Raw genomic sequence first — 21,320 nt, 5'->3', positions numbered from 1 at the left:
GCAAGGACACTGACATTTAGTTATCAAAAAAAGCTGATAAAAAACTAGTTGAATTGTCTGACTGAGGAGGTTTCTGGAACCTCATTTAGGGGCAAGTGAACTACTGACAATCACATCATATTTTACTAGATGGTGGCAAATAAATAGTTTCGTAATATTGATGTTGTTATGGAAAAACTATTCTAAAATATAGCAGAGCATCCAAAAACAAACAGGATACAAAAGTTGAGCATTAGCTCATTAGCGAGTAGAGCGTGAAGTGCCATGTGATGTGGCCGTAAAGAATTAGAGCTTAGGGGCAGGCAGGATGAACAGTCAAATCTTAAAAATTACAAAAAGGTCATTTACAATAATAAAGAAATAACTGCATTTCTTAATAGTTAAGGACTGGATCTGAGCTACTCTAACACCCATCTCTTCTAAGGTTTAAAGAGAGGGGAAAGCACCAATCACTACATCTCTCCTGACACACAAGCAGAGAGAGATCTCAAAGCACACAGCACATACTCTACATACTAAAGTGTAAGAAGGCAGATTCAAAAACCTTGCAATAGAAAAGTATCCATTTTAAACAACACATCAGAATGAGAGCAGAAACAGAGAGGAGAGAAGAAATTATTTATTTATTTATTTACGTTATTTCTATCCCACCTTTCTCAGCCCCAGGCAACTCAAGGTGGCTTACAAATTGGCAGCAATTTGATGCCACAACAGTCAAAAAATACAATTAAAAACATTTAGCACAATATTATAAAAATCAATACAAAAACCCATTAAAAATATATAATCACCAGTGTTTTCTGGTTAAACTCATTTTTCCAGTAGCAACGTCTAGCCATTCCATGATAGCTACCCATCTGTCACACAGGATACATGGAGGAAGGGGAACCCTTAGCCTATACTAAACTAACTAACTGCCCCTCATTGAGGACTTGAGACTAGGGCAGTGTGGGGTTGAATTCCAACAGATGTCACAATAACTGGCCTAGGATTAGTCTCAATCTCTATTTCAAGCATAAGCTAAAGTCAATTTGGTTCCAAAGAGTTTTAAAGATATTAACAGACCTCCTACAGAAACACTGCACATTTCTGGATTATGTGAGTTCACATAGTTATGTTGCCACCACGTTAGGCCTCAACTCTGCCTATATTTGATAAAGAAGAGACTGGACCTGGGGTGCATTAAAAGTGAAATTCCAGCTATAAGCTCTAGTGAAAGTGATATCCGTCTTTTAGAGAACAGCAGTGATACCTGTCTAAGGGACATTACAAAGATGTTACTAACCTTCAAACCTATTCATCAGGGTAGCTGAACATATTCTTAAGATATCCACCTTCTGTGGCACATTGCCACTTCTGTGGTAATGAAGCACACTGAGTACTGCTGGAAAGCCAAAATCAATTCACCAAGTGGGATGGGACAACAGTTATATTTTGCTGGTGTAAGAGCTGAGAGCCCTGCTACTATTCTAAAAGCCCTGTTATCCCTGACTTGATTACTATCCCCCCACCAGGTTTTACTAAGCAGATGGCTTAGCACTATTCTCTCAATACAGAAAGGTTATGTCTGTGTGCTTGTAAAATTTTAGCTGAATTAAAGACTACACACATGCAGCCTTTCAAAATTTCTAAGCAGTCACGCAGCTACTTTTACATTTTTTGTTTATTTATTTATTTATTTATTACATTTATTTGCCGCCCTTCTCACCTCGAAGGGGACTCAGAGTGGCTTACAAGATATATATACATACAATATATATTATTAGCATAGCACAGTATCAGTATTATATACTACTATATTGTATTATACCATTACATTGTAATATTATTAGTTATTATTATTAATAATAATAATAATACATGTAATATAAAATATATAATATTATATTATTAGTAGTAGTATATTATATTACATTATAATATTATAAATATTATATTATATTATATTATATTATATTATATTATATTATTATATTATATTATATTATATTATATTATATTATATTATATTATATTATATTATATTATATTATTAGCATAGCACAGGAGACAAGGTGGAACTGTCTTCCTGACCCCTCTCTCTTCACTCTGGTCCCAGAGCAGCGGTTGGTGCTGCGGGGAGGGGCTCCCAACTGATGTCACAGGCAGGAGACAAGACTTTTGTAGTGCACCCATTAAATTCCAGCCTATGTTTCATTTAACTTTACTTGTGATATGTCATGAGACAACATCACTGGAAAAGACAACTGTGTTCAATAAAATGCAAGGCAGTAGGAAAGAGAAGACCTCATGACAGGTGGATATACTCAATCAAGGAAGCCATGGATCTGAGTTTGCAGGATCTGGACAGGGCTGTTAATAGTAGGGTCACTTACAGGGCTCCCATTCATAGGATCACCAGTTTGAAGGCACATAACAAAAATAAATCACAAAATGTGTTTCTTGGTCTCTCTTGTTCTCAATGAAGTACTTAGAACAGTTTTTATTCTTCGACTATCCTTACCTATACCTCTTGTTATCCACAGGTACTATGTCCATTGCAATGTAATACTGCTGGTGAGGATCCAGCCCTGTAATCTTCACTCTCATTGCAGGAAACATTCTTCTACAAATAGAAAAAAAGGAACAAAATAGAGAGGGTGGAGGGAGATTGGGGAAGAAATGTAGTAAACATTAGGCTTGCGCGATCAATAAAAAAAGTTTCAATACTCATTACTAAATTGGGAGGGGGGGCGTTTCTAAAGTATTTCTAAAACATTGTAACAAAACAAACTCCATGTGGGGTTGGTGTGATAAAACATCAAAAATCATCCAGGCGTCCCCTGGGCAACGTCCTTGCAGACGGCCAATTCTCTCACAACATTAGCGGTTGCTCCTGACACGACAAAAAAAAAAAAAGCCCTTCCCTATACTATCCAAAGACAGATAAATAGATATGGTTGGAGTTACCCTTAAAATGTACCTGTTTTGATTTGCATACAAATTCAGCTTGAGAACAAACCTACAGAACCTTTCTTCTTTCTAACTTGGGGGCTGCCTGTATATGGAGACATACAAGGTTTATAGGCTCAATCAAATGGAAATTGGGAAAAGAAGGAAGCAAGAAAATTTTATTTATGATTAGGATTAGAAGTGATTGGGAGACTGAACTTTTCTCACAGTAGTACAAGGGGGCTGAGGGTATTATTTATGAACCTATGAACAGCTGGGTGTGCAAGGCTTTTTATGAAGATGATTCTGTAAAGAGTTCCAATTCTTACAAAGAATGTCATGAGTAGCATGATACTGCTATTTGTTAACAAATAAATTACTATTTGAAAGATAATTAATATTTTTCCTTGAAACAAACAGACAGCTGGAACATCTGACAAATTGTCAAATCTCTCTACCTCAGCAAACATTATTACAGACTCTATTGAGGGTTGAATACAATTAACACTAGCCAAACATACTAAGTCCAGTGATTGAAGACATGCTGGCTCATCTGAACATGGAAGATTTTCACTAATCGAGACCTGAAAGAGGCTTACTATTATGTAAGGATGAAAGAATAGGAATATAAAACACTTTAAATTGTGCATTCAGAAAATTTAAATTTTGAATCATTTCATTTGGGTTAGCAAGAGCCTCCGCAATTTTCCAAAACCTCATAAATGAAATGTTAAGAGTGCACCTGTACAAAGGGATGCTGGTTTATTTGGATGATATACCCATTTTTCACAGAACTATGCATCCCATGATAATTGATAATACTGTGCCGAAAAAACTCCTGACAAGAAAGTTGTTTGTTAAACTATCCAAGTGTGCTTTCCATCAAGAAAAAACTGGACTGTCTGGGGTACTGGACATTGGTCCAAGACATAGAAATGAATACCAGATGGTTGTCAGAGGCGAGGCGCTAAAAACCAGGAGGTAGCTAGGGTTTGTTTTTTTTACGGCGGGGGGGGGGGGAGTTTGCAAATTTCTAGAGACAATTCATACCAAATTTTTCTCAAGTTGCTCTGTCACTCACAGAATTAATAAAAACCACAGAAAAAGGAAGAGGGGACCTAAAACCATATAAACCCAAACCTAGTGTCAAATTACAGTGGACTAAGGAGTGCCAAGAGGCACTTGGAACCCACAAAATACCTCATGGATTCAGAGCAAGTTTTGAAACATCCAAAAGGTGCACCCTACCAATTCAAAGTATCCACCAACCATCAAAATCTCCAAACACGATACAGAATGAGCCCAAACAGCTGGGATGGGCAAAGTTTTTCTCTGAATTTAAAATACTTCTCAAACAGAAAGAAAATTATGTCAGATTACATTATCGAGGCTGCTTCAGCACTACATGTAAAAGGAGGAATAGACACAATGTCCACTTCTCAATGATTGGTGTTGCAGATGGTTACCAGGAATCAAGCAAGAAAAAAGGAGAGAAGAATCAAGTGAAAGAGCCCAAGACAAAACACTTAGACCCAGGAAATGACTTGGATGCCGGGCTTCAGGAAAACAAATTGATAATATTTAATTTATTACATATCTACTTATTTCATCTTAACTGCACATATATTTATTTCTATCTCTTCTAATTAAATAACACTACCAAACTAAGCACAGAGACCGATTAAACCTAGATTGCCAACCTTCTTGCCAAAGGCAGGAGTAAACTTCCTGACTAGCATAATTATTTTAAATACATATCATTTATTAATATAAAATCAAACTAATTGTCAAACCCTGCAAGTGTAATCTTCTCACCACTCTTTTGTATAAATTGCAATAAATAAGTTATCTATTATCGAAGACTTTCATGACCGGAATCACTGGGTTGACCTCACAACCTCTGAGGATGCTTGCCATAGATGCAGGCAAAATGTCAGGAGAGAATGCTTCTAGAACATGGCCATATAGCCCGAAAAACCTACAGCAACCCAAATTATCTATTGCTTTTCTTTTATTAAAGTACCGGTAGTTAACTTGTCAATTTCTGCCAACTGGAATACATTTAAAGTCCACACTTCAGTCAATGGAATTATAGAACTCTTCCACTTCTGTGTGTGCTGCAGTAATCATATATTGTAGAGTTCCATCTCTTTTGGTGAGTTATCTGATCATCTGTCAATCCCAGTCAGAAAAGTTCTGGATTGAAGCAGATTTTCAGTTTCAATATTTTCTGAATCACATTGTGGATCTGTTTCAAAATGTTCTTTGCTTTGTGAGACCTGACCTGGGCTATTGATGATGACAGGGCAACTTTGAGATCTCTTATTCACATGGCCAATATACAGCTAAACTGACTTGTTAAACTTTAATAACAACACCACAGTACTATAGAGAAGGGCCTTGTAAATTCAGGAGATTACCTAGGGCAAATGATTCTTTTCTCCAATGCAGATTCAAGCAGAATTATTATTTATTTTGGATACTATGCTACAGGCATGTAGCCGGGGGGGGGGGGGGGGGGGCTCGGGGGCTTCAGCCCCCCCCCCCCCAAAATTCTCATGGTGGTTCGCGAAAAGGCCTTACTGGTGCATTATTTAAACTGTTATGTTTATTAATATCATGATTTGATCACCATTCTCAATATATCCCATATGTATGGGGGTATTGGGGTAATGATACAAAAGGTTTGCTAGGCTAGACCCTCTTTCACTCAGACTCAGTCCCCCCGAAACTCAGCCCCCCCCGAAACCCCCCCTGAAAATTTTTTAGCCCCCCCCCCCCCCCCCCCCGAAACGAAATCCTTGCTACGGGCCTGCTATGCTACATTACATTCAAACATTAGTAACAATGGGGGGAAGCCAGGCAGAAGACACTTCTCTTTGTGGGATGGGTTTACGTGTAACTTGGGTGATGCGGGGCGTGGGGCTATGGGTTCCCCACACTCCACGCCGGACACTGCCAAATTTGCCACAATCTGTGGCGATTCTTTTGGTGAGTCAAATTTTGGTGAGTCAAATTTAGAGAGTTATAAAATTGGTGCTTTCTGGTATTGTTACTTTTGTCACAGCATTTAATTATGACATTGTAAATGCAGTAATTAGTTATACTGAAAGTATGAAGCCTACCCCAGTACATGATTCCAAAACAGCTCCTTTAATTTGGCCTATGAAACAGAATGGAAAGTGTACAGAACTGAGCCTGTCTCAACACAAGTAACTCCACAGCCACAACCAGAGGCCATGGAAACCTAGTATATCATATGAGTAAATAGACAGACAGATGGAAGATAAGTACTTTAAAACCACTGAATGTGTGTTCTAACTACATTGGGGGAGGGTGCACCACAACGATGTCTCTTAATCTAGTATGTGATAAAGTTTGTCCTGCTTTAAATCCTTGGGGCCAGGGCAGAAATAGCATGCAGTCAATTGCAAAATAAAGCCCAATGAGATGGCACTGGCGAAGTTTCTGGCAATTTTAGTAAGTATCAAAGGAATCTTAAACATTGTGATGCTTTCTGAAAAAATATAAACTACATGTCAACTTGGTGCTGCAGCTAGATCAGCTAGAATTAAGAAGTGAAATACAGAAAGTTCAATGCACATAAGTTTAATATGCCATATGTTCTATATGTGCCTATTGGAAACAGACTATGAGGCAATAGGAACGTTGTCCCTAAGCCAGTATAGACACCAAAGGAGTGATTAATAAAATGGTAGTAAGGACTCCATACTCAAGTTCAAATTCTTGTAATTTTTGGGAATTGGGATTATGAAAATGGAAGGACCATACTATGCTTCTATTTTTTTCAAATCAATGGAACATGGCTATTTTCCATCACCTGTGGTATTCATCTTACCTGCCAGCTTTAGTGATGATCATTTCTGTGCCAATGTCATGGAATCTTTTCCAGAGATCAGCACACTGCAACTCCACCTGGATGTCTTCCATAGACGAGGTAGGGGGTGGCTGAGAGAGTGAGCTGCTGGATGTGAGGTCGGAGTGGGATTCAAATGAGCAGGATCGTCTCTCCGGCAGCACATCTATGTCTGATCCCATGCTCTGTTCCGAATCTTTAAAAAATAAGTAAATAAGAGAATATACCAGATCAAAATCTCAATGTCTAAAGTTCTTTTTTTAAAAGGAACAGATAGAATAAAGTCAACATATTTTTTAAAATAGGACAATTGCATCTCTTTTATTGTATGTATGCTGTTGTTGTGATTTACAACCTCGTTTCTAGTTTCCCCCCCAATATGATATGCAATATTTCAGTTTTAAAGATGCAGAATAAAATTGTCCACAATATTGAACATAAGTAGTAACAAAAGTAGTGAGAATGCTGCATAATGACAAACACCAGAGAGGGAGCAGAAAGAAGAAAATGCATTCAGCATGGGAGAAATGATGCCATACAACATCAGCTGCTTTTGAAAAATGAGACATTTTTAGACAAAGGATTTTTTTTCTGTCCTTTTGGCATTTTTTGAACTTTAAAGTCACAAATGATGCCTTTAGCTTTGGTTTCTGCTACTGCTTTCTTCAAAATACGTTACTTGCTCCAGCATCATATTTATTATTATTATTATTATTATTATTATTATATTATTATTATTATTATTATTATTATTATTATTATTATTAGAAACACAATAAGATGAGTCCACAGCAAACAAGATCACTCTGCTGACTGTTGTATTGGATCACATGTTGGACACTTCCTAAGTGTCTAGGACTGTATGATGTATCGATGAGTAATGCGTGCAGATCCCAGGTGGCCTTTTGCAGCTGGCAGATGGTAATTTTGTCAGCGCCGATTGTGTATAAGTGTAGGCCAAGGTCTTTAGGCACTGCACCCAGTGTGCCAATCACCACTAGTTTGTGCTACTCTTTGCAGTTCGATCTTTAAATCCTCATATTGTGTCAGCTTTTCCAGTTGTTTCTCTTCAATCTTGCTGTCGCCTGGGATTGCAACATCAACGATCCATACTTTGTTTTTTAACATTATTATCCTCTTTATTATTTGAACAATTGCTTTGTCTTCTTGCGAAAATAACAAGTTGCTCCTCAGATTTGCATGTCTCCATAGTTGAAAATATGGCACACATATGAATCAAATCACTTCAAAAGTTATTTGTTATTTAATTATAGATTTCTAGGGGAAAAGCTAGAAAATCGGCATGAATTAAACACATGCCTCTTGCCAGAAAGTATTCTTCTTCAACAACACCATAGTCATAGAGTGGGAAAAGTCATTCTTTTTGCATATTCTAATCTAAAATTCTGTTTATTTGGATGTGAGACAAGTTGCTGGAAAATTGGGGTTCTTATTATATAGAAAGTATCGACATGACATGGAACATCTCCTTTTCAGACATATTACTTTCTACATGAGAGAATCAACAATGTGCAGAGGGGTACAGAGCTAGATGCTTGTCTAGTTGTTTTGTTTTAGCAAGCATAGCACATAATTATTGGAAAGTTCATATTAACCAAGAATCTAAGGGCACATCTACAGTAACCACTTAGGTCAATTTCAAACTGGTATTCAAAGTACCTATTTTACTGTGTAGAAAATTACATAGGAAATCCTCGAACCCATTTTAGGCCCAAATGGTGATTGCACAAACCACAAAGGCTGGAACCAGTTCCAAGATCCACATAGTTTTTTAAAATTCTTCATCACTGGAATGCTCGTGTGCATATCAGCATAGACCTGTGGGTATCCACACAGTGGTTCATATTCTGGTTTTGCCCTGAGATTTGGTTTACATTAGAGTGTTCTGATGTGCATTATGGGTTCTCTTTGGGACTTCATTGCGTGTGTGTGTGTGTGGGGGGGGGGGGTTGGGCCTCCACTTCCACAGTTTTCAGACTCATAGTTTTGATTATGAATTTGAAACTTAGCCACCTCCTGACTTTAAATGTTCACATGGCATTGGCATGCAGGCCCATCCTCAGGAAATAAGTGAGAAGGCTGTTCATGAAGCAAGTCTCTGTTCTTGTAGGTTTTTTCGGGCTATATAGCCATGTTCTAGAGGCATTATCTCCTGACGTTTCGCCTGCATCTATGGCAACTACCTCAGAGGTAGTGAGGTCTGTTGGAACGAGAAAAATTGGAATCTGTGGAATGGCCAGGGTGGGACAAAGAACTCTTGTCTGTTGGAGCTAGGTGTGACTGTTTCAACTGACCACTTTGATTAGCATTTGACGGCCTGGCAGTTTTTTGGTGTGGCTTGTTAGTGCCTGGGAGAATCTTTTGTTGAGAGGTGATTAGAACACAGAAATGCTGGATCACTCTAACAACCACCATGTCACACTACACAGAGAAGCAATTGAAATCCATAAGTATGTGGACAACTTCAACAGAAAGGAGGAAATCATGAAAATGAACAAAATCTGGCCACCAGTATTTAAAAAAACTCTAAAATTACAACAGAAAACAAAAGAGAGGAAACAATCAGGGACAGCTAATCACCTCTTAACCCTTTGGATCAGCCTCCTCTTCCTGTGTTCCACAAATCTATTTTCCTCCTGGGCAAAGGAAGAGGAGTAACATGGGGAATAGGAACAAGAAGCACTGAAGAAGAGGAGGCACCAGATCTGCCATATCCTCCTCTGTTTTACTATGTGTTTCTACCACCCTCCCTTTTTGCCTGAGCAAAAAAATCCCTTGTGCAATGCAGGAGGGGGGAAAGGACCCAGCTGCTGTCGGGTAAGCAAAGTGGCATATGAAGTCAACTCCCCCTGAGGACTGCAACAGAGATACCCTATTACCATCCCTCATAAAGGTCCCAATCTTCAAAGTTTTTTTTCTATACGTTGTATTAATGTCTTAAGATACCATTTCTTCTTGAGGCCAAATAAGTTTATCAATATTTTTTACTTTGGAGTAAGCCGCATTGAAAACAATGGGTCTTCGGTCAGAGTAGACATATACAACCAGTTTTCAAGGCCTAGTAGCTGCAACAAGCATTACCTTAATTTGTTACTTTTATATATTATATCTGTAAAAAAAGATTATAGATAATAATTCTGGACTGCTCTAACTGCAGTTAGAAAACCTTATTCGTATTACATATATAATCAATTTCTTAATATTTGTGTAATGATCTTGAATCCTTCCTCAGTCACAAGATACACTTTAAAAATTCAGTTTGTGCCATTTTTCGGAATCCTTTTCTACACAAGCTTGCCAGAACAATTTAGTTTAGTAAAATTCCTGCAACATAAGACACAGGGATGGGCCAGCTGAAATACACATCTGCTCTGTTCTTTTTACATAGCTTCGTTTTTTTTAACCATGAGATTTCAATGAAACTGAAAATATTTCATTCGAGAAACTTTATGGCATGCTGTGAGCAATTTACAGCTGCCAAAACCATATTGATCAAAACACACACATACAGGGCCAGCTGCTGTCAAATACTGCTCTCCCCTTCTCTGGAAATTTCTCAAGCCGAAGCAGCTTTGTAATAGGGCTCAGGTCCAAGCTTTTTGGCAGATTGCATGTTGTTGGCCAGTGCTGGTTCATATGAAAACTGGGTCCCCAGGTCCTCAGGAGAGGCCCATCTTTTAGTCCCACCGCCATCACAAGCCCATTTGGTGGAGGCGCGAGAGCCACTTTGAGTCTCCTTCTAGAAAGATAAAGCAGGGTATAACTAAATAGAAGGAGGAGGAGGAGGAGGCCTTCTCAGTGGCTGCCCCTTGTCTCTGGAACTCTCTTCTTCCCCAGGAAGACATAATGGCCTCTCCCTGCTTCCTTCTGGCATCCGGCTAAAACATTTTTATTCAGACAGGCTGTTAAAGAACATTTTAAAGACTGAGCTAGGGGGTGTTGTGTACAGTTTTATGAATGTTAAAAGGTTTTTTAATGGTTTTAATGACTGTAACTATTTATTTTGATCGGTGTCCATATTTAATCCTATTTTAGTGTTTGTATGGTTTTTTAGGTGTTAAATTATATATTGTATTGCTTTTAGTGTTGTTATTTGCTTTGGTTCTGTTTTTAGTACCAAAGCAATTATTATTATTATTATTATTATTATTATTATTATTATTATCATTATTATTATTATTTGAAACACAACAAGATGAGTCCACAGCAGACAAGATCACTCTGCTGGCTGTTGTATTGGATCACACGTGTCTAGGACTGTGTGATGTATCAGCGAATAATGTGTGCAGATCCCAGTAAGGTGGCCTTCTGCAGCTGGCAGATCGTAATTTTGTCAGTGCCGATTGTGTTTAAGTGCAGGCGAAGGCCTTCAGGAACTGTACCCAGTGTGCCGCTGGCAGATCGTAATTTTGTCAGTGCCAATTGTGTTTAAGTGCAAGTCAAGGCCATCAGGAACTGTACCCAGTGTGCCGATCACCACCGGGACCACCTTTACTAGCTTGTGCCAGAGTCTTTGCAATTTGATCTTTAAATCCTCATATCGTGTCAGCTTTTCCAGTTGTTTCTCTTCAATCCTGCTGTCGCCTGGGATTGCAACATCGACAATCCATACATTGTTTTTTAACACGATCATGAGGTCAGGAGTATTGTGCTCCAAAACTCTGTCTGTCTGAATTCAGAAGTCCCAGCAGAGTTTGACGTGTTCATTTTTTGTAACTTTTCCAGCTTGTGATCCGACCAGTTCTGTGTGGCACAAGTTCCAATGAATCATCTGAGCAACGGTGTTATGCCTCTGCATGTAGTCTTTCTGCGCGTTCTTCTTGCAGCAGCTGAGGACATGATCTATTGTTTCATCTGCTTCCTTGCAGAGTCTCTACATTTGGGATCTGCCGCCGACTTTTCAATTCTGGCTTTGCTGGCATTTGTTCTAATGTTCTAATTTGTTCTTGGGCTGCCAGAATCAGGCCCTACATCTCTTTTTTTCAAAGTTCCATTTGTGAGCCACAGCCAAGTTTTTTCTTTGTCAATTTGACTCTCATTTTTTCCTAGGAACTGTCCATGGAGAGCCTGCTTTTGTCAGTTTTCTCTTCTGCTCTGGATTGTGTTTTTACAGTATTCACTCTTTGTCTTTTGCACTTTAAGCAGTTTACTACTATTGACTTCCCTCAATGTTGGTTCTTATTATTGTTGTTGGTTCAATGTTGGTTATTATTATTATTATTATTATTATTATTATTTCTCCAAATATGGAGAAATATTTGGAGAAATAATTCCTTTCCAAAGTAACCAAGAAAGCAAAGGGAGTATAATCTTCGGATTTTTCATCTTAGTTTCTCCTTACCTACATTGGAGGAGTGTGTAAGTGCAGAGCATGCAGCTAATTTCATATATTGATTTATGACTCCATTTAGATGTGAGGACAATGTCAAAACTGAACACTGGCAACTATTCATTTCTACTCTGTATCAGAGCTTTCAAAGAGAAACAAATTCAGTCCCTTAAGTCATCAAGTCCTGTACAGCCACATAAATTAAGAAATGCAACACATACAATTGATTAGATGCAGCTCAATGAGTGCACAATTATTAAAATGATGACACTGAAATTTTGAAAACTATGATATTTCATTTAACAAGCAAATGTGGCTCAAGTAAGAAAAAGAAGAGCATCATGGTTCCAAACCTCCCCCTCAACTACAGATCCAGAAGCTATAGGTATCCCTGTCAATTCAGGTAATAGTAACAATGCTAGCAGGTACAGAATGTGCTGAATAAAAGACTGTTAGACTTCATTTCAATGAAGGACTGAAATGAGAAGCACCAAAATGCTAGATTTCACACACAGCGATCTATACGGGCCATTTAATGCACCCTCATTTAAAAGAAAACAGACATGCCTTACTTTTTACAGATGATTTATCAAAGTATTTTACTGCATGATGCCAAAGAAGAGTCAAGCCCAAAAGATCTTGGAGAAGCACATTGACATGGTTAGCATCAAGTTTAAGAGGAAACTAAATCAACCTTGACAGATAGTGGTGTTAAATATCTCTTGCATTACATGCAAGAGATCCTTGGCATTTTGCACAGAAAAAGTGTGAGCTAAACTCCTGAACAGAGTGGGATTGTTGAAAGGAAACTTAGATATCTTCTGAATATAACAAAATACATGCTGGCAGACATTCATCTTTCCAGAAAACTATCGGATGGCATCGTTATGTCTGCGAGTATCTCCAGAATAGGTTACCAGATAAAGGCGCCACAAAAACACAGTTTCAGTTATGGCGTGGCAGAATTCCAGACATGAAGCATATTAGAACTTTTGGCATACAAAACATAACAAAAGTGGCACAATCAAGATGCCAAAATAAAACAGGCTGTTCTAATTGGCAATACTCCTGGAAACAAATTATGCAGAGTAATGAACACAGCGTCTACTAAACAAGTGAGTTTACTTTGATGGATGAAACAGGGCTATTAAGATTTCCTATGCTGCATTTTCCTGATAAACAAAGTAATTGTATTAAGTTTTTCACAAAAAGAAGATACTTTATTAGAGCCCATGAAAGAAAACAATGAAATAATTTTAAAGACCTCTCCTTAAAGTCTGCCAATGAGTAAAAGTATCTATGAAATTAATACAATGTTATGAGAAGGGCAAATCTGTTAATATTGCAGAGTATGTTCTTGCATGCAAGCAACAATTTGTTTCTTCTCTCTCATTTTTCCTCTTCCTTTCTATTTGCCTTCTGCTGACCCACACAGAAATACTTTTACCACCTCGTCACAAAGGGCATGTACTGATTTTAGCCCAGGTCACCCATGGAGCTGGCTAGCTCCCGTCATATGATGCTGTGCCGGCTCTGTAGGTGAAGGAGGGTGCATGCCACCAGCAGGGCAACGCTAGAGAGCTTCCGTGTTTCCATACAATCTATGGGGGAAACTGTGCACACCATGTACACTCACACTTCCCCCCATGTGATCTCCCTCACTTGGATGTGGGAGATGCAAGGCGTGGGGTGCCAGATTTCCCACGCCCCTATACGCACCGAAGCACCACTACCACTGGCCACCGGCCGTCTAATGAGGTCTCAGAGAGAAATAGCAGGTGTAACTGAATGTGCATTTGGCTGCTTTACATCTTTCAGTGTTTACAGAGTGATGTGACTTTTCCAGAAACACTTGGCATGGGTAAATTTGCCACATTTTCCCAGACGCTCCATCCCCTTTTCCCTTTTATCCAGAACATATATTCAACATTTATACTTCCAATAACGTAATGCATCTTGCAACTAACTCATTAGAGGTGGGAGAAAAAACAATACACAGGGGAGCAATGTCAACTCACTAGAAGATGTAGAGTTTTCCTGGTAAATTACCAGCTTCAAACTATTGTTATTAGACATCATTTCCTCTTGGGGGCCTTTTCAGTTCTAAAGATATCATTTAAGTTACTTCTGTATTTAAATAATAGTAATGTTTATGTTTATTTATACTCCATTTTTCTCTCTAAAAAAGTGATGGAAAGTGGCTCACAATAAAACCAATATAATAAAATTTAAAACCTAAAAGTATACAAATACTAAAATAGAATTAAATATTAATGGTATTAATAATAAAGTTAGCCCTTAAAACTGATTTTAAAACTATTCATAGCTAAAACCACAGTACCCCAGACTTGATTTTAAGAAGCTCCTTCTTTACAAGCCTTCCTGAATAAAAAAGATTTTAGCCTGCCACCAGAAGGAATAGCAGGGAGTGACCATTGTGGCTTCCTTGGGAAGAAAGGAGTTCCAGAGTCAAGGCACAGCCATCAAGAAAGAAGGCCCGCTCTCCCGTTCCCACCAATTGACCTTGAGGTGGAGGTGGAACTGAGAGAAGGCCTCTCCTGAAGATCTCAGGGTTCAGGCAGGTTCATACAGGGAGATTCAATCAGCCAAATAGTCTGAACTTTAGTCATCTTTAAACACATTTGTTTCAATAACAGCTCCACAGAATTGGGTCTAAACTTTACATTGCTTCCCCAATGTATTGTAATCCCTAATTAAGAGAGTCCAAGTGCAAATACTTGGCAGACAGACTATTTCCAGCAAACAAGGTCGTGTCTTTCTCTTACATGGCAGGGGACTTTCCTCACCCTCACCCAAAGAAAAGAGGTGGTGATAGCCTGCCATTAGTGCTCAGAATAATAGTGGCCATTGCATGATGACTGCCAACAAATCTGGTTCACGTTCTGAAATCCATGGCAATATAAGCTTTTTTGACTCATATCAAGAGGATTCATTTATGTGACCAACACCATTCACAGTTCCCAAGCAGAACAATCCAGTACATTTTTATTTTATTTATTTATCTGAGTACAAAAATATAGAATCCAAAACTGTTCTCCTGTATACACAACCCTTTTGAAATACATGGAACTGCACAATAAACTACTGGGGAATTTCAAGTATATTATTTAGAATTCACTTTTGAAATCAATAGCTGAACAATGACAATCAACATGTTGTGCAAATCTGTGAAAACGGCTGCATGCCTCGCTACCAAATAGAGAGAGAGAAAGAAGTTACCCTAATTCATGGTGGAGGAGGCAGCTATAAATAATGTAGGCCTGAATTGATATCAAATGCTGGGGTGCAAACAAATGAAGAAGACCATGGCAAATCTCCTCTGAATAGCCAGCATGGTGACAGATTGAGAACTGGACTACGACTCTAGAGATTAAAATCCCTGCTTGGTCATGAAAATCCCTCCTGTCATCCTAGGGAAGCGCACATTCTCAGCCTCAGAAAAAGCATGATAGATTTGCCTTAGGGCCACTGTAAGTTAGAAACTGTCCTAACTTTATCTAAAATGCAGAATAATATGTCTAAAAACATTTTTTGACAAATTTTAGAGTCTTTAAACAACCACGCAGAAACTCAACCAACAATGTTGTCCCCTTTACAGTGAACAGAGTAAATACATTGGCACCTCCATCTACTGGAGTCAAATAAAGAAAAAATTAATTGTATTCTCAAATATTGAGTTTTAGATTAACCATGAACATAATATCTATCATGATTAATATAAAAATAAATCATATAGGCATAACACACAGTTGACAAAGGATGCTAACACGTTTAAAAATGTATCTGCATGGGAAACAAATGGCAATGGATGATGGAGACACAGATTCAGCTGGATGAGGTGAAATGGTTACAGACACACATATTGATAAAGCTAAATGAGGTATGTTAAATTCTTGACTTGGAATGCCTGCAGGTTTAATGAGCTCAGTAAATGTAGACAAGCATTCCATTATTTGGCAAAAAGGAAACTGGGTAAGATATGTCTTCAGGAAATAAACATACAGAAGAACCATGACAGAATGATCATCAGTTTGAAATTGGGGCCACACTTTTCAGCCTTGATGAATTAAAAAAGGAGTTTTAAGCTATGTGAAGAAGAAATTTGTGGTTGAAAAGATATTCCAGGTCAATGATGGGCAATATATAGGCGTGGAAATACAACTACAGGTCGTGAAAGCTCTGATAGTTGTTTATGCCCCTTCAGGAGCAAAGTTGACATTTTATCAAAACCTGCTAAAACAAATTAATGAATTCTCCAATGAAAATGTAATAATGATTGAAGACTTGAATGGGGTGATATCACCCAAGCTGGACAGACTATCAGAAAAAAAGGATTAAGGAAGATCAAGGCAAATTGACTAACAAAGACCTGGTTGTGGAACGCAGCATTTGACAACTGATTTAATTATTTGCCCACATGAAAGGAGGATGATGAATGGGATTGTGATGGTGTTGGACGATTTGGCTCTTTTAACTGTGATGATAATGTTTTAATGTGTATAGTGCTGATATTTTAATCGTGTTATGAAGTGGCATTGTGTTGTTATTGTATATTCTTTGTATGTTAACACATGTTGTGAACCGGTCCGAATCCCTCTTTGAAGGTGAGAGGGTCGGTATATAAAACCTCGAAATAAATAAAATAATAAATAAATTATCATTATCCTTTTTAAAAATTAATAGACTATCTTACAATTCAAGATCCCTAAACAAATAAGTATGGGCAAGCAAAGACAGAATGTAATTTTCAAGGACTGAAATGTTTTCTATATCCAGTGTACTATTACTGCCTTTTATTATGTTCTCTTTTTAAATACAAAATACTAAAAATAACAATAAGTAATAATAATAGTATTGTTGAAGGATTTCATGGCTGGAATCACTGGGTTGTTATGGGTTTTTTGGGCTCTATGGCCATGTTCCAGGAGCATTTTCTCCCAATGTTTTGTCTGTATCTGTGGCTGGCATCTTTAGAGGTTCTGTTGCTAATGAGGCAACTGGGGTATGTGTGTGTGAATGAAATGCCCTGGAGAATAGGAGTCAGAAAGGGGGTTCCACCTGAAAATTAGGAAGAACTTCCTGGCCATAAGTGCTGTTCAATAGTGGAAATCTGCCTCGGGATGTGGTGGAAACTCCTTCTTTGAAGTCTTTTTAACAGAAGTTGGATATCATCTGTTGGGGTGCTTTGATTGTGCTTTTCCTGCAAGGCAGTGGGTTGGTTGGATGGCCCAGGTGGTATCTTCCAACTCTATTATTATATTATTGTAAAAGAAAAGAGAAAACAAAGAGGTGCTGGAAGGGATGATAACAGAAAGCGCAACACCTATCCCAGCAGAGTACATCAACTTAAAGGAAAATTTGGAGAACAGAGTATGACATATTGTGCTCTCGTTGAAATAGTGATTGTCTACAGAACTTGTTCCAGGAGCCCAATTGACCAAACATTTTTTTCCAATGACCCCTGGGGAGATTGCATATTGAAATAGTTCATAGTTAAGAATTTAGCTTGTGGCTTCATTAAAACATCAAACTTACCACTAGTGGGATCAGTGTTTTTTTAGAGAAAAGAAAGATCCTCAAGACCAGTGTTTCTCAAACTGTGCTCCTCCATGTGTTTTGGGCATCAGCTCCCAGAAATCCCAGCCATCTTATCAGGTGTTAGGAATTGTGGGAGCTGAAGTCCAAAACATCTGGAGGAACACAGTTTGAGAAACTCTGCTTGAGACTACAAAGGATTAAAAGCAATTAACACTAGCCGGAAATACCCCCTCCCACTGATCAAAGGCATGCTAGCTCATCTGAGGAAAGGGAAGATTCTTACCAAGTTAGAGGTTTATTATTGAATAAGAATAAAAGAAGGGGACAATTATGGAGCTTGTTACTAAAAGATACCAAATTAAAGTGACAAAAATTACAGGAATAAATAAAATCATGGGGATATGTATCCTTTTGCTGTAAAATGCAATTTTCCAAGCCCTGTACCAAAATGATTAGAAACATTTTGATAGTTTTCAACTGTACACAATCTACCCCTAGCCAATAATGTGCTGCCACTTAAAACTCATGTTTCAATTGTTTTGGATTTTGTACCTTTTGAACAAATTCCAAAAATGCAAACAGCTTTCAAATGTGCTCTTGTGGAAGTCTGAGTTTTGAATCATGCCATTTGGGTTTGCAAGAGCTTCCACAACTTTCCAAAATCTTATAAATGAAGTGTTAAGAAGAGCACCTGTTCAAAGGGGTGCTGGTTTATTTTGGATGATCTCCTCCTTTTTCTTCTTCACAGGATTATGCATCCCATGTGAAATTGGTGACAACTGTACTGAAAAAACACTTGGCAAACAAGTTTTTGCTAAACTGTCTGAGTGTACATTTCATTAAGAAAAACTGGACTATCTAGGGTACATGTGTCAAATTAAAGTACTTCCCAGGCAGGAAAAAATTCTAGCAGATCATTTATCAAGACTGCCACAATACAGCATGCCGAAAAGAGAATTAATAAACACAGAATTTACTCCAAAATAATTGTGGTTGGGGATGATTACAGGAGTCAAGCCAAACAAAAAGAAGACTGTGCTCAAGTAAGACAACATGATGCAAAACACTTAGATCCAGGAAATGACTCCAACTACTGCCTCCAGGACCACAAAGGAGAGCTGACATCCAGTACAGGATGTGATGTGTGTTAAAAGGGAAAATATTTTACATGCCTGACAAAAAGCCATTCTGCATGGCAACAAAAACAGTAGGGCATTTTGGCTTTGTAAAAACCCTACATTTACTGAAAAGTAATTCCAATCATCGTCTTTAGGTGGATGTGAAGGACTATACATCCCAATGTCCTGTGTGTGCTATGTCTATGGGGTAGGGAGAAAACTGCCAGGACTGATTTTATTATAGATCTTCCCCAAGCAATGATAAAACATTTGGTTAATCCCAGATTTATTTTTGAACTACTGCCATTTCATTTAATGTGAATTTTAAAATACTATAAAAATAATGGGTATTCACCTAAAATTGTTTCAGGATTGTACTACTATTTTGTATATAAATTTTGAAAATCATTTATACCATTATTGGGAGCAAATAAACAAATTGCCTGCCACCCTCAGTTTGACAAACAGATTTCGGAACAATATTTGCTTGTTGTTTTAGTTTTAACATGATGACTGAATCAATTTATTGTCGTCTGCAGAAATGGCTGACAATAACTGCACACTCAAGCACTAGCCACTAATCATTTGAAAGTGTACATGCACAAAATTTCCATGCTTTGCCTATTCCTGACTCTGACATAACGAATGGCATGGATCAAGGATGCTTGGCCAGTGATTAGCCAGGTGCTTGAAGATGCCAAGGACTCATAAAATAGAGGCAGACAAATGCAGAGCCACTGATTGGAACATTAAACCAGGGCAAAAAGGGTTATCTGGCCACAAAATATTTAAGAAGCAGACAACCTGCCAAGAAATTGGAGCTAAAACGTATTGGTCCTTTTCAGGTCAAAAGACTGATAAATTAAGTGACTGCAGAACTGGACTCACCTAACACAGAAAATTGCACCCAGTTATTAATTTCAGTTTGCTTAAGGTTGTAACTGAAGACCGCATGCAGCATCTAACCAACCCCTCACTATCTCTACTGGTGATTGATGAGAATCAACACTTTGAAGTGTCTGAGATTTTGGATTTAGGATTTCATCATCAGACTTTGCCATGTTTTGTGAAGCAGAAATTTTTTCCTTTCAGTGAATGTGAATGGGTGAATTTTAGGGATATAAAGACCCCTATGCTAATTACAGTTTTTTCATACCAGAGATTCATATAATGGGATCTCTCTCTCTCTCTCTCTCTCTCTCTCTCTCTCTCTCTCTCTCTCTCTCTCTATATATATATATATATATATATATATATATATGAAAAGTCTATTATGGAGGGGCTTTATATGACTGAGAAATAGAACTTTTATAAGACTGAGAAATAGAACTTTTGTAGAGATCTTCAGTCCTGACAAAAGACTGATATGCATTGGCTGGCCCTGTTGTTTGTTAACAAGTACTATTTGAAAACAATAATGCTTTTCCTTGAAACAAACAGATTGCCAAATCCCTGACACCTATAAGCAAAAAGTTTCCATTGTCTAACTTTGAAAAACTGAAACTGACAATTTTCCTTTTATCTGGAATATTGTATAACTCTCCCTTCATTCTTTAAAATATATACAGTTTTCCCCTGGTACCCATTGATTCTACTCAATAGTATATAATGGGAATTTGGTATCCATGAGAGATCCTGGAACCAAACCTCCGCAGATATCAAGGGCTCGTTTTGTTGGTGTACATGTATGTGTTGGAGAAACAAAATTTAAAAACGAAAGGGGTCAAATGTTAATAAAAACTATGAATCACAATAAAATCCTAATTTTGTTCAGTATAATAATAAAAATAATAACAACAACAACAACAACAACAGCAACAACTTTATTTGTAACCCACCCTATCTCCCCAAGGAGACTCAGGGCTGTTTCCAGAAAAAAAGTGGCAAGCATTCAACAAATTTGGTTCAACAAATGAACCAAATACAAATAAACCAGTTCTGCATTTGTGTGCCCTTCAGTGGGTACCAAGAATGCTCTGCATTCCCCGAGATGGCATTGTGACGTGGGGTATAAGTTGTCCTTTTAAAAATATATAGTCATATTTCTGCAAACCTTGCATTTCTGGAGGCATTCTTCATATTTATTTATTTAGGAACTCACTACTTCCTAAGGATTAAGTTGTAGATCACCAACACTTATAATATGTTATGCATGTCTTTTTCACATTTGTGTTTAGTGAAGTGATCACATAATAAAAGATAGGGAAAATCCAGAATGAAGTTGTGCTTATCATCTGACCAATTTTTCAGAAATTAAAAAAAATAAAAAGATCTGAGAAGCAGGCATCCAAGTAGTGACCAGAAATTGGTGGTAAATTTGAAGTGCGCACAGCATGGAAAGACTGTAAAAGTCAATTGTATTGTGGCCTAGTTATTTGATTGCCCTATGCGAAAATTTCTCTTAGTGTATTATAGGTGTTGCTGTTTTTAAAACTCACCTCATATTCATCTAGAAACGGATTGCTCCACCTTGTGGTCACATTTT

General features: G+C 37.8%; 1 protein-coding gene across 4 annotated transcripts in view; it reads right to left on the bottom strand.

Annotated features, from left to right (window-relative positions):
* The window catches only part of TBX15 (T-box transcription factor 15), a 109,696-nt gene that overhangs the window by 64,302 nt on the left and 24,074 nt on the right, over window positions 1-21,320 (bottom strand). For all 4 annotated transcript variants that reach the window (XR_009630648.2, XM_067464339.1, XM_067464340.1 and 1 more), the window contains exons 2-3: window positions 6,791-7,004; window positions 2,504-2,605 (exon numbers count right to left, since the gene is read on the bottom strand). Coding sequence is in view for 3 of the 4 variants with exons in the window: in XM_067464339.1 (XP_067320440.1) it covers window positions 2,504-2,605; window positions 6,791-7,004 (316 nt within the window). In the remaining variant the exon portion in view is untranslated. The remainder of the gene's footprint in view (window positions 1-2,503; window positions 2,606-6,790; window positions 7,005-21,320) is intronic.

This window comes from Anolis sagrei, chromosome 2 (genome assembly GCF_037176765.1).
Source record: "Anolis sagrei isolate rAnoSag1 chromosome 2, rAnoSag1.mat, whole genome shotgun sequence".
Lineage (NCBI taxonomy): Eukaryota > Metazoa > Chordata > Lepidosauria > Squamata > Dactyloidae > Anolis > Anolis sagrei.
Note: the sequence above shows the minus strand (reverse complement) of the source record. Positions and strands in the feature narration are given on the sequence as shown.